The sequence below is a fragment of the Cyanistes caeruleus genome, chromosome 2, assembly GCF_971803275.1.
Source record: "Cyanistes caeruleus chromosome 2, bCyaCae1.hap1.1, whole genome shotgun sequence".
NCBI lineage: Eukaryota > Metazoa > Chordata > Aves > Passeriformes > Paridae > Cyanistes > Cyanistes caeruleus.
In genome coordinates, this window is record NC_141702.1 from 97,539,753 (window position 1) to 97,565,011 (window position 25,259).

General features: G+C 38.2%; 1 protein-coding gene across 16 annotated transcripts in view; it reads left to right on the forward strand.

Moving 5' to 3' along the window:
• HHAT (hedgehog acyltransferase) overlaps positions 1-25,259 on the forward strand; it is a 186,338-nt gene that overhangs the window by 115,953 nt on the left and 45,126 nt on the right. For 8 of the 16 annotated variants that reach the window (XR_015283680.1, XM_086878509.1, XM_086878514.1 and 5 more), the window contains 2 exons: positions 3,963-4,107; positions 4,415-4,477. Coding sequence is in view for 15 of the 16 variants with exons in the window: in XM_086878509.1 (XP_086734635.1) it covers positions 3,963-4,107; positions 4,415-4,477 (208 nt within the window). In the remaining variant the exon portion in view is untranslated. The remainder of the gene's footprint in view (positions 1-3,962; positions 4,108-4,414; positions 4,478-25,259) is intronic. The other 8 variants (XM_086878513.1, XM_086878516.1, XM_086878519.1 and 5 more) reach the window with 1 other exon arrangement.

Consider the following 25,259-nt stretch of genomic DNA (forward strand, 5'->3'; position numbering starts at 1 on the left):
TCTTCTGGTGTGTGTTGTCCTTCATCAGCTTTCTCAAGAGACAAACATTATAAAAGCTTCCTATTTCTGGCTTTGTCTTAGAAGCTAAATGTGACATGCATGTGTAAATGGAAATGGAATGGAAATGTTTGGACCATGCAATGTCTTTTCATGCCTGTCTTCCTCCTCCACTCTCAAACACATAAGATTTGCTTGTCAAGGTACCCCAATACGTGATAGTGCCATTAATTTTTAATTAATTAGTACCATTAATAGTACCATTAATTTTTAACCAGTAATACGGCTTCAAAACCTGCAAAGTTGGGAGAGCTTTGATGGCAGCTAGACCAGTTTTGCTAGACCAAACAATGTGCAGAGGGAAGTTTTCCCAACATCTGTGAGAATATCTGAGGCTGATCTTCATGTACAGTAGGAATGGGTTTGGAATAATATCTTGAACTCCATTCAGTTCCAGGAAAGGTTGCCTGAGCCAATGTTTTACAAGTCACCTATGTCATGCTCCATGCATTTGGGCTGAGTACCATGACAGTATGTCTATTTTTTTGTGTAGTTTAAGTGCTACAGTCGATTTATTTCATAGTGTATGGGGGAGGTGGGGATGCTGGTGATTAATAAAAGTAAAGTATGGTAAAGTACTGATATGAGATTGTAAGATGGAGTGCTGAGGGGGGATGCAAATCAGGGTTTCAGCCAGGCAGCCATGGTTTCATTGTCATTTTAACACAAAATTGCCACTCTATCTTCTGGATGTATTTCCAACAAGGAAGAGGAGACAGAAAGAGACAGCAGTAAACTCCAGAGAAACACCACAAATCCATAGCAGTTGTTTATATTGCTGTAATGGAGCATATTGTTAAAAGCATCGAATGGCATAATGAAGAGTTGTGGGTGTGGAGGGTTTTTTAAATTTTGCTTTGATATAACAGTTTCCTGTACACTGACAAAATTTACAAGTTCGTAGATGTTTAAATAAAATTGTTGTTATGGGTTGTCTAGACCAACCTCATTTCTTTTTCCTTGCTGAATAATGCTTCCAATATATTCATTTGAGCACACTAACTGCTCGGGTTCTTTCCCAGTTAGCTTATTCTAGATGGCTTGAGATGTTTAAAGAAAGTTTTCTTTTTTACTTTCATAGCAGCTAAGTAAAATCTGCATTGACATCAAAGACTGTCAGGAAAATGTGTACTGCTTTTTGGATCAATGCCTAGCAAAGCTAATGGAAATTAGCTACAGCAAAACCCAGTGAAGATTCAGTGATTGTCTAAACTGTGTCTGTCATAAACTGCTCCTTTATACCTTATAAATGGCTAAGGGCTTTTTGGTCTGTACTACATTTAATTTGCCTTGTTTAATGTGCTGCACTTCTGTAAAAGGTGATGTGCTTATATGTGACAGTTTAATTAATTTTTTAATAACTGTATTCATTAAAAGAAAATAAAGGTAGCAGAGCTTTTTTTAACTATTTATGTTGTTTTAGTTGTACTGCTTTGGATTATAAAACAGGCAAACGTTAGAAACTTACCAAGCCTGATCAGTAACTTGATGGAAAATGCAGTAAAGTATCAGCTGTCTGATGGGTTGTCCATCTCCAGCTCTTTCTACTGCTTTAGCAGAGGATTTTTTTTTCTCTTTCTTAATTAAAACTGTTTTTCCTTAGAGTTGACTAATAAGTTTGCTGGGCAAAGGGAGAGTGAAAGATTGCTCTGATGGTAGAGAATGCCCTGTTTGAGCTGCAGGTTAATTCAAGCTAGCCTGATCATAACCTGTCCTTATTTAAACTTTGCTGTTAACATGGATTTCATAGCAAGATTTCAAATGTTTTCTCTGTGTGCCTACACTTACACATTCTGAAAAGGCATACATTTTTCATGTGTGGGACCATACATTCAAACTATGCCTTTCAGGAAGAGACAAACTTACCTGTCCTCTATGTGTGTGTGAACAGAAGGAGAATGTATCCAAAGTTCTTGGATAGCTTTGGAGATGTGAAGTACTGGAAACAGGAGAAGTTCTTTCACTAACTCAACTGTCTGTGTCTGTGAATATTTACATAATTGTTATATTCTCTACCTCTCTCCTATCATGCCCTAGTTTTCAGCCAGAATTTTCTGAGAAAAATCTCAGTCTCTGTTTTCACACATGACTATTTTTCATAACATTGTGTGGAGGATTGGCTGCTGCCCTATTGTACATGCTGACTGATAGACAGCACTTGTCCTTAAACCTTATTTGTCCTCATTTTTGTGCTGACTCAGACTGACTCATGTACTAGATATAGTTCTGACCAAGGCTAATGCTCAATTTCCCAGAGATTACTTTGCAGTAATATGTTGAAATTGTATTTCTACGCCTGTAACTGTCATTTATTTGAAGATTTGTCTCTTTATAATCTAGCAGTTGAAACATTTGTTTTGATGCTTACAGAAGAAGCAATTTAATTGTCTGGAAATGTATTTTTAGGTGTGTTTTGAGCATGTGTTTATGTTGTTTCAGGTATTTGAGCATGAATTCTGGTCTGCCTGTAGGTATTAAAGATTAATTACTGCTCCTTTTTAAAATTTTTTTTGATGCTGCAGTCACAAGACTTTGTTTTTTGCAATGTCACCATTTATGACATGAAGGCTGAGCAACCCCTGATGCTTCCCTTATTTTCCATGCCCTGGAAAATGCTCATCACTTCACACAAAGCATTCAATCTTTTGTAATTTCAAGCACTATGTACAGAGGCTTTCAGCCTGGGGTCACAATGTACAGGATATTTTTCCTTGTGTAGTAACGAGACAATATGTCTTGGTGAAGTGCTCTAATGTTATTTAAATTTTCCTCTAGCAACTGAATAATGGAGGAAGCTAAAATTTCCTCATCCTTCTTTTACCATCTTCTTGCATTCTCCATGCTGCACTCACACCTCAGATGATAATGCAAAATACAGATTTGGAAAAATGTAAAGTAGTATATGGTGGAGAGACACTTACTTTATTTGTATCATTAGGACAAAAGTACCAAAATCTGGATAATTATTCTTCTTGAACATGAGCAGTAACACTTGCACTGAAAAGAAAATTTGAAATTGCATGTATGTGTGAACCTTTTTTTAGAGGTATCCATGTGTTAAGAGTCATTGCTATAGCAAGATCTAATTTGATTCTGGAATCTTTCAGTGATGTCTTATTAATCAACCAGAGGATTAATGACTTCTGAAGTTGTTTGATGCTGTTTGCTGTGTACTGAAGTGCTTTATTCTATATTGGATCCTACTGGAAGTATCACCCACCCTAGAAGCACTGTTCACATCTACTGTTCCGATCTGTCAGCAAAAATTCAGCAAGGAGCATATTTTGTAAAATAAGAATTAATCCACAGAACATAAAGAACTGTGTCCTGTTCTGGGCTCCCCACAACAGAGACATGGACATGCTGGAGTGAGTCCAGCCAAGGGACTGATAAGTAAAGGGTCTGAAACCTCTGCTGTAAGAGGAGAAGCTGAGAGAGCTGGGACTGTTCGGCCTGGAGGAGAGAAGGCTCAGGGAAATCTTATCCAGGTGTATAAATACCCAACTGCAGGCTTTTCTAAGTGGTATTCAGTGATAGGACAAAAGGCAGGGGGCAGTGAGGTTGGGCCGTCTTCATCAGCAGGGATATTAAAAACACAGACACAGCCCTGAGCAGCCTTCTCTAGCTGACCCTGCTTTGGTCATTCTAAGTAAGCTCCAGAGGTCACTTCCAGCCATAACTATGATTCAAGACTGCTTTTAATCAGGAAGCCTTACTCCAACTTGAATGGCATTGGTGAGAGGTTCTGACAGATATTTTAAAATCTTTGGGGTCTGTTCTGTAAGGATTGGTATGAAACTTCTGTATGAAAGTTGTTTGTTGTAATGGCTATGTCTTTTCCTAATGCTGCTTGAAAATTTGCAGGGATTCTTAACTTCATCTTCACCTTTTGTTTTGCCCCTCAGGAACGTTTCTTCTCGCCAAGATTTCGTCGCCGACTTCATGCTGTCCTAGCATCTGTTAGCACTTCAATGTTGATTTTATCAAATCTAATATTTCTTGGAGGAAATCAAGTTGGAAAAATTTACTGGAACAGGATCTTTATAGAAGGCAAGTTTTTTTTATGTGCTTTCTAGATAACAGAATGTTCCAAATGTTACCTTGGGTGGGCTGAGCCAGGTTTTTCTCTCAGTGCACTAACTGGGAGTTAATTTCTTTCTGGTCAAAACTATCAAAAATCTAAGAAAATTAACTCTGCAGTCTGCATGACTACAAAGAAACTGCTGACTTGCCTTTCTCCCATTCAATTCTAGAAGGAGGGCTGTCAGGCTTCTCTGTCAAGTGAAATCAGTGAAGATCAAGTAATAAATGTGTGACAAGTTACCAAGTTGAATTTTTTCCCTACTCTGCATTTCAGACGTGTCAGTAAGAATAGGTGTACTAAAGCTAACCCCATGGATTCTGTGGACGGGTACTGTGGGTAAGATTGCGTAATTCAGCATAATTGAGTGATTAATGCCCTTTTTTTTTGGTGAATGTGATTTCATGTTGGGGACTTGCTGACTATTGAGGACAAGTGTGGGGACAGGGGAGCTTGGGTGACAGTATCAGCCTGTGGTGCTGCTGAATAAGCAGTATGGGATGTTGTGCTCTGAGCTGACTCAGGAGACAAGTTGAGCTTTAATTTTTTTGCCAGAGGTCAGTTTAAGTAGGACCAGTTTTCTTTTGAGGTTCTTACTGCTGCCAGTCAAATGAAGATCTTGTAGAGGAATATTTCTTCCTCATGAGGGAAGTATGAATAGGCTTCTGTGCCTAGAAGTGCTCTCCTAAAAAGACCATGACTGTCTTTAGCAGCGTTTTCCCCTCTTTTTCCTTTCAATGGCTTAGAAATCAGCTCTGGAGTTTCAAGATCCTACTTAAGCATTCCAAAATAGTGAAACTCTTAAAGAGTAACTTATGTTATGAGTTATTGTTATGAGTGGAACAATTTCTCTTTGGAACTAAAGGGAAAAAACATATTCAAAGAGCTTGAAGAAAGGAATGTTTTTAGCATGAAATATAGTGTAGCTTTTTGTTACTACTGGGCAGGAAAGTATGAGTATTAGTTTTTGCTCTTTAAAGCGTAAAATACTTGTTTTCTGGTTTTTTGAAAGGCTTTGTTTTCTCTTAAATTGTTTCCCTCCAATTAGTTGGCTAGTAGTAGAAAATAAGCTGAGAGAAAAGGTTGAAAGTAAATTTAGACATCTCTTCTTATTTATTAAAAGAAAAAAAGGACTAGTGAAGCTGTTTGTCTCAGACTTTTAGCTCCATACAAGTTATTTCCATAACGCAATCTGTATATTATATGAGAATATATATCAAGAAAGTATGCCTTCCTTGCTAGAAGGCCTAGCAGTTGTATTGGGGTTTGCAGCTGATGAAGGATAATGTTTTATCAAGTATAACGATATTTAATTAAACCAGAATCAATTATTTATTGTTTTCTAGGTTTGGTTTTTTTTCTTTGGGAGGGTTAGTTCTTTGACCTATTCCTCCTGCACTTGAATACGTGGAGTTACTTAAGGATTAGGTACCAGTCATCTAAGACAGGAATAGGAAATTAGTTTAGTCATTTGCATCTTTGTTTCCATGATGTTTTAATCAAATTAACTTTATTTTTAGAACATGAAAGCTTTTGCTTAGTTCAGCTGATAGTCCACTAGTAGAAATCTGTGTTTAGCTTTGAGAGCTTTATATGCCTCTATTATTTGATCACTCAGATGCTGTGAGTGTATAGTTTAACTGCACTGTTGTTCTGACAACTTCCATGTACAAAGTGAAACATCCACTAAAATTTTATTGCATCTACACACCTGATCCATTGTGGCTTTCTTACTGTGGAGCAAATGGGGTGAACTCTGGTATCAGTCCAGGCTAGGGGATGAACAGATTGAGAACAGCTCTGCAGTGAGACATGGGGGTGCTGGTGGATGAAAAGCTGGACATGACCCAGCAATGTGCACTGGCAGCTCAGAAAGCCAAACATGTCCTGGGCTACATCAAAAGGAGCCTGGGCAGGAGGCCAAGGAAGGGGATTCTGCCTCTCTACTCCCCACTGGTGAGACCCCTCCTGCAGTGCTGTTCAGCTCTGGGGTTCTCAGCACAGCAAGGACATGGACCTGTTGAAGCAGGTCCACAAAAATGAGCCAAAGGATGGAGCACCTCTCCTATGAGGAAAGGCTGAGAAGTTGGGATTGTTCGGTCTGGAGAATAGAAGGTGTTGGGATGACCTAATTGTGGCCTTCCAGTACCTGAAGGGAGCCTACAAGAAAGATGGAAAGGGACTTTTTATAAGAGCCTGTAGTGGCAGGACAAGGGGGAATGGCTTTAAACGGAAAAAGGGTAAGTTTAGATTAAACACAAGAAAGAAATTCTTCCCTGTATGGGTGGTGAGGAACTGGAACAGGTTGTCCAGGGAAGCTGTGGATACTCCATCCCTGGAAATGTGCGAAGTCAGGCTGGATGGATCTCTGAGCAACCTGGTCTAGTGGGAGGGGTCCCTGCCCATGGTAGGGGGCTGGAGCTAGATGTTTGTCGCTCTGTTGGGAACGGCGAGAAGACTGACACAGACTCTTTTGTGAGTTGAACAGGAGAGCTTAAGGCTTATTACCTCAGATCTTTTATAGACTGATACGCAAAAGTACAGAAAAGTAAAACTCTTACTGGTTAGTAAACTAACACATCACTGTCATTGGTCAGTGGGGTTCACCACCCCTCAACCTTCTCTTGCAAGAAAACAAGGAACAGACAAACAGCACCTGCAAGGCTGTCTTCTATGTCTGAGGATTGTTTTAATTCCTCCTTATGATTTCTTGGGCCACTTTCTCAGGCAAGACTGAGAAAATTATGTGGCCTGCTTTTCCACAGGCACTGTGCTCCCTGCTTCTGCTCATATTTAACATCCATAGATGTTCTTTAAGGTGCCTTCCAACTCAAGCCATTCAATGATTCTATGATTGAAGGTATCAAAGGTCAAATCCAGAAAGACTATTCAAAACTTGGTCTTCAATTTCAACTAAATTTAAGTGCTAGTCTGTAAGAGAGACAACAAAAATCTACATTTGGAGTGTGCAATGCTAAAAGCTGAAGTTAAATAAATTTGTTGGTAGTATGCGCTGTTCTGGTGAATCCAATTCATCAATATTTACAGACCAAACTACACTACAAATATGTACTCTTTTATCATTCCTTTGTCAGCCCAAGAACAGATGAGGTGATCTAGCTACTTGGCTTGAAATCAGGCTTTTTTCTTCACCTTTATAAAAAGTTCAATGGGAATATGCTCGACTTGTAAGAACTAAGGGTGGTGGTAGTGGGTAGGTGTTGTGTGAGGCAGGAGGACATCTGTTTGGGTTTTTATCTTTGTACTTCATTTCTTCTGTGATGCAGGCAATATAAAGTTGTGCATTATGATTCTGGAGAGCTTTTAGTAGAACAAATGCTGACATTCTGTCATTGTCTTGTGGAGAATAGTCTAGAAATCTGACAAGGGACCCCAAGAGCTCTTTTGTACATAGTACCCAAATCTGTGTCCTTTCACTTGGTAGAAAAAACAGTGTTAGAATGTCCAGTACATTACTGAGATCTCCTAAATATGTATCTAGTTGCTTTGAGTCAATAATTGTTAGCTTTGGGTCAAGAAGAAAGAAGATATTCTGTGAATTTCAGGTTAAAGTATTAGAAATAATACTCTCTATTTAAAAACTTTTTGATCTCTTTGAAATTTGCCTTGGTTTAGGAAACCTAAGCACCATTCTAAAACTAGAGAGTAGACATTTGCATTGGGAGGACATCTCTACACTCTCAGGAACCCACCAGCAGGACTTGAGATTGGTTGACTGAGGGGGCAGAAGGCTCTGCAGCACTAGTGTGACATAAAATCCCTCCAAGGTCAGGAATAGAGAGATGTGGAAACAAAACTGACCACTTGTGCACTATCAGCTGCAAAGAGTAGTCGGTTCCTTTTCTGTGTTTGAATCCCACAGAATTATGTCTACAAAGATCTATACATGCTTGAGTGGGAAAAAATAGGAGAACAGATGAGTGCTTCACAGTTTGTAAATGTAATTGGCATTTGTAGATCACTAAAATAATTAATCAAGAACATATATGCTAAACTCTAGCAATAAAATGCATCTCAAACAAGAAATCAAATCTGCAGGTTTAGATACAAATAAATAATACAAATAAATAATACAAATAAATACAAATAAGATGTTGTGTGTGGCATTTTCAGGTCTGGCAAGTACCTGAACCTCAGAATATCAGTATTGTAAGGCCCTAAATGCCCAGCTACAGCACTTCATAATCAGAAATTAGCAGTTCTATTGTATAATACTGAAAAACAATGTTTGAAGAGCAGCTTCCTGCTAGCATGTGTGTGACAGTGATGCAAATTTAAACCAACAAGCTCTTAAAAGAAAGTTTTTCTGGAGTTTAAGATGCATGAAATGCACTTCTAGTTTTGCTCTTTGTTTATTGAAGATTACATTTGGATTCATACTACATAATGAAGATTTGGTTACCCTATTCTTTTCCAAAGACTGAGTATTGTCAGAAATCTCTACAGCTTTTGGAGAGTGGGGAAGAAAAGATATGGATATGACAGCACTCAAACCTCAGGGCCAGCACAGTGAGTTCAAGGCGAACCATGCAAGTAGGATACCTTTGTTATCAAAACTTTGTGAATCGCATTTTAGGAAAAGATGAAGTTGCGTGGGGTTCTTATTTGACTGATACTTGAACTGTTTTGAAGTGATTTGGCAGTGCTTTCCACGTTCCCATACCACCAGCAAAGAGAGTTGATATCTGAGCATGTATTTTTTAACATATATTTTTTTTCCTCTTGTGAAAAGTAGGTTAAATTTATCTGGCTTTAAAAATAATTTTATGCATCATTAAATCACTAGTGTCAAAATTATGAGAGCAGAGGTCTGTGTGTCTTATGTGTATGAGTATTTGTTCTTAATTTTGTTCTAAAAATAATTTCTGTTCAGACTAGCCTTAGTGCTTGTTTCTAAAACATAATTTGGCCCTTTATTTAGTTATTTGCAAAGAATAAAGTTCCTATAGCAAGCATTTACTTTGATCTTTCTTTAGTAAGAATATTCTCATGAAGGACAGTGTAACAAATGTCTATTAAGAAAGTAGGAGAAATATCTTCTATGTAACAAACCATTTTTAATCCTGTATTCTCCATAATTAATTAATGCTTCACTTCAAAATGAGATGCTTCAACAAGAGCTGTTTCTTTGGAAGGGCACAGTCCTACAACCAGCACTGTGCAGTGCTTTTGGTTAAGAGACTGAAATATTTTATCAAACACAAACTAAGGTGTTAGGCTGGGAGGGGACATAAGTGTATTGGGTGATAAAAGTCTAAAATTATTCCTGATTTTTTTCTGGTTTACAAGGAACAGAGTCCAGATCAATGAGGAAAGCACATGGTGCGTTTTAGGTGTATTTTGAACAGCTGTCTGAAGATTGGACAGCTGTGATTTATCTTCACTGTAAACCAGTACTTAAGCTATCCAATTTACCTTACCAAATTGTGAGGAGTGCTTCTCTGGATGGCAGTTCAGCCCATGTACATCCATGTTAGCATGGGATGAGATGCATTGTCACTCTTCGCTACATTCAGGGCCATTTTGTACAGCCTTGTTTAGACTAGATTGGACACCCAGCCTTTGAGAAGGTGGCCTTTAGTAGACATCCAGCAAAGAGTGAATTTCAACCTCAGTTAGGAATGATTTACTGCAGGGGTGCAGAACGGCTGTCTGGGCAGAAGTCCTGCAATGAAGCATGTCTGACTGCTCTGCCAGATTGTGAACTTTGTGTATCAACAGCGTCGTACCACCTACAGCAGAAATAGAACTTGTGCAAAGATGCATTGACAGCAGTGCAAAATGCGTAAGTTAACCTCTTCTCCTACGTGATGTTCTGAAGGCTAAGGTTGAAATATGTGCACTTTTGGTTACTGTACTTTAAAAAAGCAGTAAGCTGACAGTTAGGGAGAAGGAAATACAACAGTGCAATTGGAAGTCTACAGCTGTGATCCTGAATAAATGATACTGTTATATTTGAGAGAAAAGTATTGAGGGGAGAAATGGATACGTAAAAGTTTCTGCAAATTAAATATTACCAAGATTTTCTGATCACCAGTGGGCTCAGGAGAAGGGAAAAAACCCTGTAAAATGTAGCAAGGAGTTGCACTTCAGTGATCATTGTGAGTCCCTTCTGGATATTCTATGATTCTATGACATTACCTAGGTAAACTGCTGGATTGCCAACTTCAGAGGACAGTCTCCAGGTAGACAAAAATCTGTCAAGCAATGTAGAAAATACTGACTTCATCATGGTGTAGGAGTAATCTCTAAATGGCCTCCAGACCCATTCCAGGCCCTCTTTTCATTAGGCAGTTCATCAGCAATTAGAGATGTTTAAAGCAAAACTAAAATTTGTTTTTCATTGTCTAATATATGTTCAGTAATTGAAAATGGTGATGCCTTTATTTTACCTTCAGTTTTCCTTTTTGGCTTGCTTTGAAGCAAAATCAGGTCCTATGCTAATCAGAATTCAGATAATTGGTTAATTTATAGGGAAAAGAAAAGGTGTTCTCATTAGCACTATTTTATAGAGGCAGGAAGCCTTTGGACTTCTTCCCAGCTGCTCAGCACAGCAATCTCAGATTGTGTTTCAGGGCGTCTTAGGCGCTGATTTGCAAGTGGGAATTTCCACAATCATGGCATACAAGATTCAGAGGTATAGTGAAACAAAGAGTTTGGTGTAACACATTTGATGTAATATGCCTAAATGTGGATTTTTTTGGCTTACTTTGGCAGAAACAGTAGACCGTTATCTTATGACGTTAAAATAAAATGATGCTGATTGCTGCTGACTGACTGTATCACAGGACTGAAGATTATTCTAACAGTCTATATTTGTTTCATTTTATATAAACCAGTGTATGAATTGAGAATTGCAGTGGTATCAGCATCTTTCAAGGCATTGTTCTGAATGATTGTTGCCTTTAGAAGTTTTGCCCTTGGTTGTGAAGACATTGAAATTAGGCTGTTGCTCTACAAAAATTCATTTGTGTATTAGTGGTAGAGATGCCCAAGTTCAACAACTAAAGAATTTAAAAACTATGAGTTACTTATTGTGGAACTCCACTGCTGTGTGAGATGTCAATAACAAAAAAAGATGAGAGATTCCTGTATTGGTTGTTGTGTGTTCAAGTCTGGCTCATGCAAGATCATGTCTTCCCATCATATAAGTTGTTAATTGTATGCCTCATGTGCTGCAATAAGGAGTGGAGATAGAAGGCCTCAGGATAATCAGTTCATATGACCTCATCCTTCAGAAACTGAGTGCTGCTAGTTAGATTAGATCATAGATTTAGCACATTTTAAGGGCTGAAGGAAGAGGTAGAGCAAAGTAGTTAGAACTCGTTGTTCAGCAGGGGTTAGTTGGACATTTTAGCTCTGAGGTCTTGCCAGATAATGTACAACAATGTCTTGGGAGCCATATTGCAAGTAACAAATGGGTTGCAATGATACATGTTATTATCAGGTGATGAAGAAGTTTAAAGGTGCAGGAGGAATGAAATTATGCAGCAAAGAAACTCAAAGGAATCCACAAAACCTGTCAGCTGGGGCATCCCAGTGAGTGTGTGATACTTTGCTGTCTATTCTACGCATCTCTTGCAAGGTATTTGCTCAAATTTCTTTGCAGCTGGAAGAAAAAGGAGGGTTGCTTCCATGATTGGCACTTCAGAGTTTCAGGTGGCCCTTGTTTTGGTTTGGAAAATTCTGTTGTAGAGCAGCTGGCATATGGTCTTCCAGCATTCTTGTTCCTCCAGATTTTCACTTTCACTGAGAAATCCCACTTGCTGCTGTTCTGCAGAAACTTACTCGGGGTCATTTTTTCCAAAAATACATTTATGAACATTATATTGATGAATTGCATAATTTAGAGAAATATTGCATGGTGGCAGAAGTATTACCAAAGATGTCACATTTTTCTAAGTGATTCATTCTTCTTCATGCACAAAGGAAACTTGTTTTCACAATCATTTATGTGACCTTGCTTAGTGAGTGCAGTTCATTGGGATGTGAACTGGCAAAATACCAAGAAAAAATCATTTTGGTCTGCAGCAATAAGGAGGCAGTATTTGGGTTTTTTTTTCCCTGTACCTCCCAGAGGATGACAAGTGTATAAAAGAAAATATTTGCATATTTGGGGGGGGGCATTTTCTTCAGAGTTGAAACAGTAAAGTGTGTTCTGCCATGTTCTGTTGAATCATGTTGGTTTGAGCCTCTGTTCTATGTGAAATGTTCTATGTGCTCTAATGTGAAAATGCTGGAGCATTGCTATGTTTAAATTCAACTCTTGTTCTTTAATCTCAATAGTTTTCCATTTGTCTTTAGATTCTTAAGACCTGATCCTGCAACCAAATCAATGCAGAAAGATCTTTCTATCTAGAAAGTTCCAGAACACGTGCAGACATATCTGCTGGGATCAATATGATTCCAAGGTCAGAATCAGTCACAAAGAACCTATATTTCATCTATCTTATTATAAAGGCTTTACTTGACATAGTGCGCATACAAGTGTAAAAAAATGCAGAGCAGTCCACATTGTGACTGCACATAGAGTTCACTGTTGTCCATTGTGCTGCATCTGACTTACAGAGCTAAATAAACTACTCTGCACACTGAAAATGGATAGTTGTTCGGTAGTTGTTCCTACATCATGCTGCCTTCTTGCCAATTTGCAGCTCTTTCATAAAAGTACAAGTTTGCTACTTTGTGAGCTTTGCTGATCACAGGCAAAATGTCCCCAGATTTTCAATTACTTTGGCAAGGTTCATACAACCTTTATTAAGTTGTTGTGGTGTTGCTAGTGAAGTACAGTATGGTATGAAGAGCAATTGTTGTGGTAGGTTGGCCAAGTCCCTCTTACAGATGTAATCTTGCTGGTAGCAACATGCTTAGTGTGGAAGCAGCAATGAATGATGCCACCAAACACACTTGTTCTGCTGGTGTGGCAGGTCAGCATGTGCTGTTTTTTCAGAGGCTCTGTTTTTACAGAGGTAGAAGCAGTTTGAATGTGTGGACTCTTTATGGCTTAAACATAGCATGGACATAAAAAGAACAAAACTAATTTTTGTGTCAAAAAATTTGAAATTGCCATGACTTCATGACTGCTCATCAGTGGGTAATTCAGCTTTGCCTTCTTGTTTTCCTGTATTTTTGCCAGACACAGCAAAAGCCTCACAGTGGCCCAAAGTAACATAGTAACTGTGCTTATTGGGATATTTATACATAAATGAACTCATGGTTGGGGTGGCATGTATATATCTGATTAAGAAGAGACATTGTCTCAGCTAACATGTGCAACAATCAAGAAAAGTTTTCTGAGGAATGATGTAATCTCTTTCTTTTCCTGTATTCAGAAATTTCCAGGAGTCTTGTAGGTACTTCTTTCTTTCGTCAGTCAGCACCTTTCATTCGCCTTCAGATTTGTTCTAGTCCCGGCTTGCACTTTTTTTCAAATGCTTTTTGAGAGAATAGTTCCCATGCACAGAAAGTAACCTTCTTGCAGCAGGAACTGGAACACCAGCTGTATTTAGCTTTGCAATCATTGAGACTTCCATGACAACTTTCTAAGTTGTTTATTTCCTGAAAAGTAATGTTAAAACAGCATTGTGGTATTCCACAATCACTGCCACTTAGAACCTGCTAGATCAAGTTTTCTCATCTCATAGCAAAAAAAGACACTTTCATTTGCCCTAAATGCCAGCCCTGCATATCAGCTTGAGATTGAGAATTCTAGCAGTGTTCATTCTGGTTCTTGCACCTCTACCAAAAAAGTCAGAGCTGATAACAATCCTCTTGTAAAGATACACGCGCCACAGTGGAAGCTGATCTTTTTCTAAAACTAGTGTTTCATGTTCACAGGCATGAAAAGCAGTTAAGAGCTTCTTTTTCTCACTGAAGAAGTCTGAGAGGATTTTTTTGCTACATTATAGCATAGTTCTACTGCATTTTTACACTAATGCTGTTTTACCTATAATTTCTATAATTTCTAGGTTCACAAGCAAAATTTGTTGTCTCAGACTAGTTTAGCATTTTTTCTTTTTAATCTCTGAATGAATGAATTTATTTCGACCATCTTTAAGTAGATGCTGCTTTAAAGAAAAGAGAAGCTAAAAGTACAAAAACATAGAAAAAATTATTATTTCAGCCTTGTGTTGACTGTTGGGTTTTGGGAGAGAATTTGTTTAGTGTTTGTTTGGGTTTTTTTTTAAGAGGGAGAGAGCAAAGTCTTATATATGTGTTTAATAAAATTTGTAGACTTACACCCTTGTATGTGCTGACAATTCTGTAAAAGGACTTCTACCTAATGCCATTCCATTTACTACTAAATTGCATGATAGGATGTTTTCTTAAGGCACTTTGCACCAGCCAACCAAGACCTGAAACTCCACAGAGCTGGGATTTATGTTCATGCTGAACTTGGAATGTTGCAAACTTTATGTGGACATTATCAAACCCTAAGAGAAACAGCACCATATGGTCGAACAAAGAGCTCTGCTGTCCCTAAGGAAGCACTGTGAGGCACAAGTGTCTCCTCCCTAAACAGCTGCATTTTTTTCCTCAGTGCTACACCAGTCACTGATAATCTTGCTGTTTAGTGTGGTACCTGTAAAGGATGGATAAAGCAGGGAAGCATGTGGCTCTGTGTTTTTAATCTCTTTGGGCACTGTCTTCCCCTGAGAAAATGGAGAAATACCTATTGTCTCCTAAAACCTTGGTTCTGTCTCCTGCAGAGGCTGCACCCTTGGGACACCATGCTCTCCAGTGCTGTCGTGGGGGTGACTTGTGATGACCATTTGAATAGATTAAGTGCATGGTTGGGGTCTACCTAAGCTCTGTGAAATCAGATAGAGTAAGAGTACTAAATGGGACAGTTCCCAGAATTTACTTAATAATACTAGAAATATTACAATCTTCTGTTAGTGCATGTACACCCATCTTTGAGTAACAGAATGTACATGAGATATTAGACTAAATAAATGCAAGAAATATTAATGCCTTAAAGCCAGTTGTAAAGTCAGAGATCATAAGCATTTCCAGTTATCGTTACAAATTACATCTGATGCTTGTAGTTCATTCTGTAGTGAAATAATTATAATTTTCAGAGCAGAGAAATTACTCAAGTATGTTTCTTCCCAGAAAGTAATGGATTTCAAATACTAGGGTAGTTTTTATTTAATACACTGTCTTCCATTTTATCTTTCTCATTTCTCACTTATTACTTCTGAATTTTCTGATCTAAGGCAAGCATGTACTGAAGCCCAGTAGTGACCTGTTGGCTTGTGGCTGTCTTCGTAGGTGTTGACTTTTCACTGTTGGTAGGTTAGCTTAAAAGCCTGTTACGAATGTCTTGGCTGTCCATGCTTTAACAAGATCTGTTTTATTTCTGACAGTTGTTGAGATACCCGACAGAGATTTTCCACAAATCTCTGTCAAGCTGCCAAACTTGTGTATTCCTGTCCATTCTGCGGGAGAGCAGTAAACGGTGTGAGTCACTTGAAGCTACAGAGCAGCACGCCTGTGTTTAGGCATCTTAAGCAGAAAATATGCTCTGTTGTTAATAACTGATTCATAATTGATTTTTCTTTTAAAGCTACTTCCTTATTTTTGTAGCTTGCATCAAAAACTGGTAAATAACATGGTAAGATTTTTGTATTGTTAGTATCCATCCTTCTAGCTATGTAAGGACATTGGACTATTGATTTTTATCCTTTCTGCCATTTTTCATGTGGTTTTTATTAGACCCACAGCTAAGCCCTCTATCAAATATAGTAATCCATTGGCAAATTTTAACTTGGGCTTTAAAACAATCCTTGGAGAAGAGTGACTTCTGTATTATACTGAAGTATCCATAAAAATTCTCCCAATGGTGGAACTTTTATGTCTGAGTAAAGATTTATCTTGCATTTAGATTGAACAAAATCTCAAATCCTTCTGCTTGTGTGGAGTGTTGTAGTTGAAGAGGGTGTTTTTGCTCTTCAAAAATAAATAAATAAATAAATAAATAGATAAATAAAGTGTTACTGAAGTAGTTGCATTGTTCAGAAGGAAGAACATCTTCTTTAGTAGTTCTTAACACTGAAAGAAAACCCTGGGTACACTGCTCCATTACCTGCAAGTTAATATGTATCCTGCAGCAAGGAATAGTTTGCAAATAATTGAAAATATTTTAAACTTGAATCTTCTGACTATAATGCTCTACCAGTCACTATATCTATTATTTATAGTGAAGGTATTTTCCATTTAACAAGTAGTTTGCATGTCAATAGTTGAAAACCAGCTTATCAGAGAATCTTAATGTTGTCCCAGTTGCTATTATCTTTGTTTTAAAGTAATTAAAACAGTGATCCTTTTTCTAGTATATCTATTGCACACAGCTGAGAGTGTTACATACATATACATAAATACATCTATCTATCTATCTATCTATCTATCTATCTATCTATCTATCTATCTATATCCCTTCACTGCTGTGTATAAAAACTGCTTCAGTTACATTTTTACTGCAGCAAAAAGGAAACTAAATCATTCATCTGCAACAACATAATCTTTAAGACAGGGGCACTGTTCATCATACCTGAAGTCCAGCTTGTGGATAGCTTATTTTTCACCCAGCATTGAGACAGGTGACAATTTGCATTTCTGACCAAATGGCATGTTTGAATGTTTTAAGAACTGTTGACCAGTACCAGTGTGGAAAATGAAACACTGAAAAGCTCTCGAGAATGGCTAGTAGTATGTACAGACTTCCACCTTAGCTTCAGTTCGTATTTGTCCAGGTCAGGAGCACCTAATAGGTTGTACCACCTGATAGTTTTTTCTGTGTCTCTTATATACAACTGGGAAGAAGGGAATTAGAGAAAGTTGCTGTTAACATGAACTCAGCAATATCATGGTGGGTCTGCAGACTCCTCTAGGAGTAGAATAAGCTTGGATACTGAACTCCTGCTCTTGTCAATAGTTTGGTCACTTGAAACCACAGCAGCTTTCATAAAAGCTATAAAAAATATCCATCTCACCCATCTGGATGTGCCAGGAGGAGAATTTGCATGGGAGTTTGTATATTAGTTGGAGTCGTAAAAGCAGTGTCACTTTAGCTTATTGTATTCTAACCTGGCACAAAAAAACAAACATATCCTAGCAGAATGAGATTCCCTTTTCCATCATTTTCTTACCCGAAGTGTTACCATTTCATCATAACTAACAGGAGGTCTGCGTGACTAGTATAAGAAAATGCCCTGTAAGTCAGCACATAAAGCCAAAACAAGGATCATCAAAACCCTCAAGGTAAAACCATCACTAGATGCCCTGATGGAAAACCATCAGTATCCCCCAGAAAGCCTTTTAACATTATTTGACTCAAAATTCTCTGAGAGAAGACCTTCTAGTACCTTTTTAGAGGTACCTAGACCTATTTAGTACCTTTTTGGTATCCACATGCCTAAAGCCCTCATAGTGTTCACTGAGGTGTGTAAATAGTATTGTGACCAGTTTAATACAATCTTCACAATGTGATTTGGCCAGTGTTGCATATTAAATTAGTGACACAAGTAGATGGAGAAATCAGGATCCTGATTTCTATTTGTTAAATGTTTGTTTGTAATTTGTTGTAAATTGTAAAATGTAATTTGTTGTAAGTATTTGTGGTATTTGTTAAATCCTCTTTCCAAGAAGACTTAATGGGTATAATTTGAGCTGTGTAATTCATATTTTGCAGCAGACCACCTGTGTGATAGACACTGACAGTGGCTAACCTTTCCAGTCAAGAGGAGGAGTTTCATGCTAAACATGGTGGGCTGTGTTCATTTTCCTTGGATGAGCATTCAGAGAAACAGAGAAAGCAGTATTTGTCAGTTAGATGGGACTCATTCAAATTTTACAAGCAAGCTGTTGCTAAAGACACTCAATAGTCTTTCAAAAAGTGGAAATGTTCTTTCACCACCATGTCAGACAAAGTTTTAGTACATTGTCACCCTTGAAGGTCAGTGTTCTTGTGGTACCAGGTATCATGGTAGTTTCCAGAACCAGATGCTCAAGGCAGAAATGCATAGGGAACGGTCCAGGTCTGGAGAGTTCAGGACAGCAAAAGCTTTCATTACAGTGAAAACCATTGAAAATGAGATCAATGAATGTGTTGCTGACAGTGGCTGCAGTGAATGCCCTCATGCATAGAGCAGAACATAAATGCTGGGCAGTATTTGGTGGTGCATAATGTTATACCTCCCTGAAACAAGAGGATTTAATTTACCTTGTGGAAAAAGAAGTCATTATTTCTCTATTTTACAAATATGTGTTGGGTCTCTGTACTCTTCTGCTGTTGACAAAGGTCTCAGATGTTTTGGCTTAACTATAACTAAAGTGTAATAACAGCAAAAGACAAACACTAATTCGTATTCTTTTAACTGCTGTTCTGAAGGGCTGGAGCTGTATTCTGAGCTCCTTCTTAAGCTCCAATGGAGATTAAAGGAAGGCAATGACTATGAGGGAGGACTAAAAAAGAGAAATGGAAATAAGGCAGAGCAAGCCAAATTCTCCACAATGCAAATTTATGCAAAATAATCCTTGAAGACAGACCTGTGTTGAACCTACTCCATCTTCACAGATTTCCTCCATGACTTTTGCATAGGCACTCACTTTTTGCTTGAAGAAAAGCTGTTGTCCAGTTCCTCTTACAGGGCTGGTTTGTGGAGCAGAAAGTCCCATTGCAAAGTAGCACAAGGAACATGGATGGCATATCATGCAGTGCAAGATACCAGTGGGATTAGCAACTGGCTGCAAGAGCACATTGTGTTGAATGAATAAGTTATACCAACTTAAAAATGTAATGCAGACCAACATTTTTAATTCGTAAAAGCAGAATTCAGGTTCACATCTGCCTATGGCTGCATTAGTTTGTATGGCTGGCACTGACACAACTGCTGAGGATAATCCCAGCAAGGTGTCTGGTCTTGGCACTGGAGGTCAGCTCACACAAAATGTGGAATTACCAGCTTTTTTCTTGGGGTTTTTTGTTAAAGGGACTTAGCAATCAAAGCTCACATGCCCATTACAGCTGGAAACAGAAAGAGGTTTTTTTTGTCCAGGTTGTTTCTCTTAAAAGAGGTTGGATGGACAGGAGGGAAACAATTTTTTGGACTCTTCAGTAATGAAGACAAGTTTTTCCTTGGTGATAGAGGTTAGAACAGCTGTAAAGCTTTTCCAGTTTCTGCTGAAATTTGGAACAAATTGCAACAGCTGTCAGCAGGCTGAACACTGCAGAATGCAGTAGAGTCTACTATAATTAAATGAAGTCCAGCTAAGGCCTAGGAAAGATGTAAAGTCCACTTAGTCTGGTTGTGCTACCTCTGACCATTTGTTCTTTACTTTATTTCTAAACCAAAAAATATTCATTTGTCTTGTGCAGGATGACTTTTTCTCTGCTAATCTGCCATTTTGAAGAGGAACATCAGAAAGTATGACACCTTTTAAATGTGTTTCTCTTTCATTTACCTTAAAAAAATACAAAATTCTTAGAAGAAAATAAAAAGTCCTTGCCTACAAATAGTGTCATCTGGAATAAAATCTAAATCATATTTCAGCCACCTCAAATTTTTACAAACATATACTGTCCTTGACAATGTTCCTTCCTGTATGTTCTTTCCCTAATTCCCTGAACAAATGAACCAACCAACCAACTACTGGGCTGAGACTTTATTATAATTATTATTAGCAGAGCTGACTCAAGAAAATCATACATGAGTTTGACTTCATCAACACCTATCTTTTATTGAAATACCACAAGACATTAGTGAAGCTTTGTGTTTAGCAGGCACTCTACTGACAAGGCATGAAAGAGGCACACTGCCCTTATTTTGTTCTTTTGGTCATATTTTAATCCTTGTAAATTCTTTTTCTAAGTCGTTTCCAGGGAAAAATTAAAGGCTTGACTACTTTGTGACTAGTTTTATTTCTGCAAATTGGTGGATCACCCGTTTTGACAGTTTTGGGTTTTACTTGTAGTTGTTGAAAGGCATCAGGATTCACTCTGGTCTAGAGGATGGGTGGTCCATCACTCTTGACTGACTGGCAGACTGACAGTAATATTGCACTGCAGTAGCTGTCACAGATCTGTTTAGGATATCAGACTTTTGTGGGTCATCCCCTTCCAGTCCCAATATCACCCTAAGTATGTCCTTGATACAGGTGAATCAGAATAGTCTGAGGACATTAAAGAGCAAACTGCCTGAAGAGACTGAGTAGCATACAAATGATTAATGAAATTACTTATTTGGCACTACTGGCATTATTTTTTAGATAATGTATTCAGGAGGAAGTAAATCAGTAATGGGATTTAAGAAGCACAAAAGGAGATTTCAGTATAATGAGTTACACTAACTGAGGTGATACCAAATATCTGTAGATATTACAAGGATGATTTTTGTCTGAAGCACAAATAGCATACTCAGATTTTTAACTCTGTTGAGCACTGGATTGGTGCAGTATTTGTTGAGGATGGCATTAATGCTTTGTGTTACTTTCATCATTCACCCTGTTTGTGTTGGGAAGTAAGTTTCCCACTGTGTAAGCAATAACAGGATTTCATTAGTCCTTTGGTGGCTGCTTGAAGAAGCTGATAATGTTATTGCACCTGAAATTATAAATCTCATTCCTCACTGATATTCCAGATTTCTTTATTGAAGCAAACAGCACCAATGTGAAGTTTTCAAGCTAGCATGCCTACATATTCAGTGGTGCTGTAAAATGTACTATTTATATTTCATTAAAAACCCTGTGATGTGATATGGCCCCTGTTGCAATGGGGTGATTTCAAAGTTTTCATTTTTTAAATTGAAATATCTACCCATGCAGAATTGGTTTGAATACAACTGTCTTCCCATTGAGTAATGGTGGAGGGGAAAAGGCTTGCCAGATACCATTTTAATGTTGGCTAATTTCAGGTGAGGAAGATAAAGCAGATTTACTTTATGAGAGTGTCCAGTCCTTGGTTTTGAAGAAGCTCTTGGCACAGTCCCAGAGCCAAACCGAGGTTGATTGAATATGTTGGTTTACACTGAACAGTTCAGGAACAGGTTTGGTTATGCCATTCTTGGCATCAGTTTTACTGAGCTAGAGTAGGAGTGCTCACATGGTCATTACTGCTTTTGCTTAATTGAAAGGAACTGAAAACACAACTTTTCATTAAACCAAATATTAATCTACAGTTTTGTTTCGGGAAAGGAACATTAATAGGCATTGAATATTAGCACTGATGTAACCATGATCGAAATAGATGTAAACACACAAAACCTTAAACTGAAATGCCATTTTCCCTTTTACTTACCATAAAAGGAGGGGAAACTCATGAGGCAGCTACCATGCACTGATTTATACAAGGCAGCTTTTCAGGGTTGATCAAGTGTCTGAAATTACCTGTGTGCTTGAGTCAGGTAGAAGTTTCCCTTGAATGTTATCTGACAGATTTCTTAATGCTCAAGTTTTCAAACAGAGAAAAGAAGTGTTAAAAAACTAAATGTTTTATGAGATGCCTTGGGAAAACCTTCTTGCACATAACTTTGCTTGAATTTGGTATGCTGGAGTTGCTTTTAAAATTTTGTTAGTTTTGTGTTTGGATCAATTCTGGTAGCTGTTCCTGCCTTAGTGGTGCTCTCTGTGTCTCATGGAGAGTACTGGCCAAAGGTGAGTTCATTGGGCATTTTGCTGCCTCGTGATAACTTATCTGAAATGTTATGGACACATTCCAGGATTTCATCTTTTTCCTTTATGACAGTGATTAGTTTTCTGGATTTATCTCTTAATTTGTCATGCTACCAATTTCTGTTTCTTAAAATAATCATTCTGCTGCAATGCTTCTAATTTTGGTGATTATTACAGCTCATCTGTGTGGAAAAGTAGTGGCAAAATTCCAAACTAAGGAGTCTTCAATTTAAAGTGACAGAGTTAGTACAGAATAGCATATTCCTGATCAGTGTTACTGTGCAGAAAGCCTCTCAATTTTGGCCTCCAGATCATAAATGTACATTGCTTGTCTGGCAACTGAGCTTTGGTTTCTTTTAATTTAGTTCTAATAGCATGACATTTTTCCCTTGAAAAGGGAGAAGAAAGCAGCTTGCTGGAGACATAGACCTTTTCAGCCCAACAGAGAGTTTTTACCCTGTAACACCAAAGGAGACATAACACTGTTATGTCATAGATAGCCTGGGTGCTTCAGCGAGTGAAAAAACAGTTTGACAATGTTAAATGATTGAGGGGTAGGTGAGTAACAATTTCTGGGGGCTCTTAAGTGAGTTTTACTAAAACCCATGTATTTAAAAATATATTTCATTAGAAATAGTCATCTTTGCCACTTAGACAGAATGCAAGTACATTTTTCTTGCAAAACAACATTATGATTTTTGATGAAATATTGAAGATGCCCTGTAGCTACACAAATCAATGCCCATGGTAATACAGGAGGCTGGTTTGGACTTTGGTTTTTTCCCCCCCACCCCAGATTAAACAGCGTTACAAACCTGTAAAAATCTGGGGTTGTTTTTTTTTCCCTCGCAACTCTAATTAAAATGCATAGATGAAGCAGAATTGAAGCTGGAGTAGAATTTGCATTGAAGGACAAGATTTTGTTCCATAACTCAAAAGAAGCACCACAGAAGAATCAGGCATACATTTTTACATAACAGTGTGATTACGTTAGATTACTCCAGAATGCTGTATTAGCATCTGAATTTTGGAGTGCCTGACATTTATTTCCTTTAGTTAATGGCAAAGTTTAAGAGGCAAAATTTGCTTTCCTGTTGCTCTTCCCACCATCCTGCTATTTGGTATAGTTTTGACCTGCAACAACTAATTATAGTTCTTTAAGGACATTTAGGAATTCTTCTTCCAAGTTTCATTGTTTGCATTTCCCCCTGAATGTCAAGTATAACCTTGTGAGGATAGTTTGACATTTCTGCAGCTGCACTCCATCGCAGTATGTTTTGCTCATGACTAGATTTAGTAAATTTCCTATGTTCTTTATCCAGAAAGAGAATAGATTTATTGGACATAATTAGTTTGTTTTAAATCATGGCTCCTTATCACTCTTACCTTTGTCATCACAGAGGTTGTTTGTAGTTTTTGTTATCTAAATATTTGTGCCATTCCATCAGTAATTATACATGCCAGCATTTACAGCTGCTCTCCATTAAAATGAGTCTAACTGCTCTGCAGCTACTTTTTCATCATTTAAGAAAAATTGGCTTGTGATTTTGGAAAGGGGCTCAATTCATCTGGCATCCTAGCAATTGTGTCATGTAGCTCTGGAGTGTCAGTGGAGAAGCATTCGGTGTGTTAGCAAGATATGATGGTTGGATGATAGGCTGGATCAAGCAGACAAAGGAGGGCTGTATTTCTACTGCTCCCTGCCCTGCTAATCATAAGTGCACCTAAGAAATGTGGGATCTCCTAGATGGTGGGATGTACTTGTCTGTGTAACTAAAACATAAAGTTGAGCTGATTCAGACTTTCTGACTTACAGGGGTTTTCTCCCCTGTATAGCTGTCTGCGCATTATCAGTACAGAGTAAAGAATACCCAGCAAATGCAGCCAATGATGTGAATATCAGCTTTATTGCAAAGGTAAATAAATCTAGGAGAGGTATTGTAAAGGATTAGCAGTGGAATGTATTGCAGTTATAAATAGTCACCAGGGTTCGTGATTGTGAGCTGTATTTACGTACCTTTCCTCACAGTAATGGAAATAAATTGAAAGGTGACAGGAAGGTGATGGATGAAGAATTGATGAATGCAACTGTCTTCTCTTGCCATCTTTAAAAAAAGGGAAAGCACTGTTTTGTATTACTGTTGTGCACAAAGGTCCTTTCCTGAGGACTATTGAAAAGGTAGCACAGAATTCAGCTTTGTATTTGCAGTTCTGGAGCTTGGGGGTCGGTCACTGCTTCATTAGTTCATGTGTAGGAATGATAATTCAGGGCAGAAAGAAGATTAACTTCTATTAATTACTGTAAATCCCTTACAGCATCTTCTGTGGTGGAATTAATAAGTAATTAGTTGCTGCTGGAAGCTACTGAGATTTCAAATATATAAAAAAGTAATGATGAGTCAGAACTGTATCACATTAGCTTTGTGTGAATGTCTAGGTTGAGGATGACCATGAAATTGTGACAGTGACAAAATCCCACCAACCGTCTCGACAACTGCCATTTCAGACTGGTGTTTGTAAGATCTGAAGTATTTTTAATTCTCCTTAATTCCTATTCAAGACCAGTCGTGAAGGGATGAGTTTGTATTCAAGGACGTGTTTCTTGGCTGTCTGCTGGAACAGTTTTGCTGAATGACTTATTTGGGCTAATGTAATTAAGCTTCTATGCGAGCCAAGCCCATACCTGTGTAAGTGTGCTGCGTGCTCCTGGGCACGCTGTCCTTGCTCTCCGTGCACACAGATGGCAGGGCAGGGCTGGGGCTGCATCCCCAAGCAGCTTTGTGCAGCACAAGCGGGGCTCTGCAAGCAGCAGTTGATGCCGAGGGTCTGCTGATTACAAAATGCTTTTGACAAGAAAATTGAAAATGTTAATGTGGTGTAACACTCTGAAAGCAGATCCTCTATCTTAGGTGCACAAAATTTCAGGCTGGAGAAGGGAAGGCTGAAGGGGATCTTTCTGCTCTTTCAGTTATCTAAGGGGAAGGTTTGGATAAGACAGGAACAGAGTTATCTTAGGGTTGCATAATAATAGGGCAAAAAGCAGAAGTCACAAGTTGCAAAAAGGGAATATGCAATTAAATTTCATGGAAAATAGTTTCAGGACAGATTTATCAGAGATGTTGTGGAGCTCTGCTGACAAAGCCCTGAGCAGCCTAAACTGGTGGTGATGGCACCAGGAGAAGATGAGATACCCTTCTGACCTAAATTGTAGTCTATAGTCCTAGACTACCCTCACAAGTCCTTGCATGGGGTGCTTCATGAAGAGGTCCCTTCAGACTGAATTTGTTGGTTAGCATTGTAAGATTTTAGTTTCAGCAGAGAAATCCACTGCAGGCAGATTGTGTTGCTCTGTGATGCTGTAAGCAGAGGCAGGCAGAGGATTCACTCCCAAAGCATATATTTTTATTTTTGAAGGGACTTGTTTTGTTTT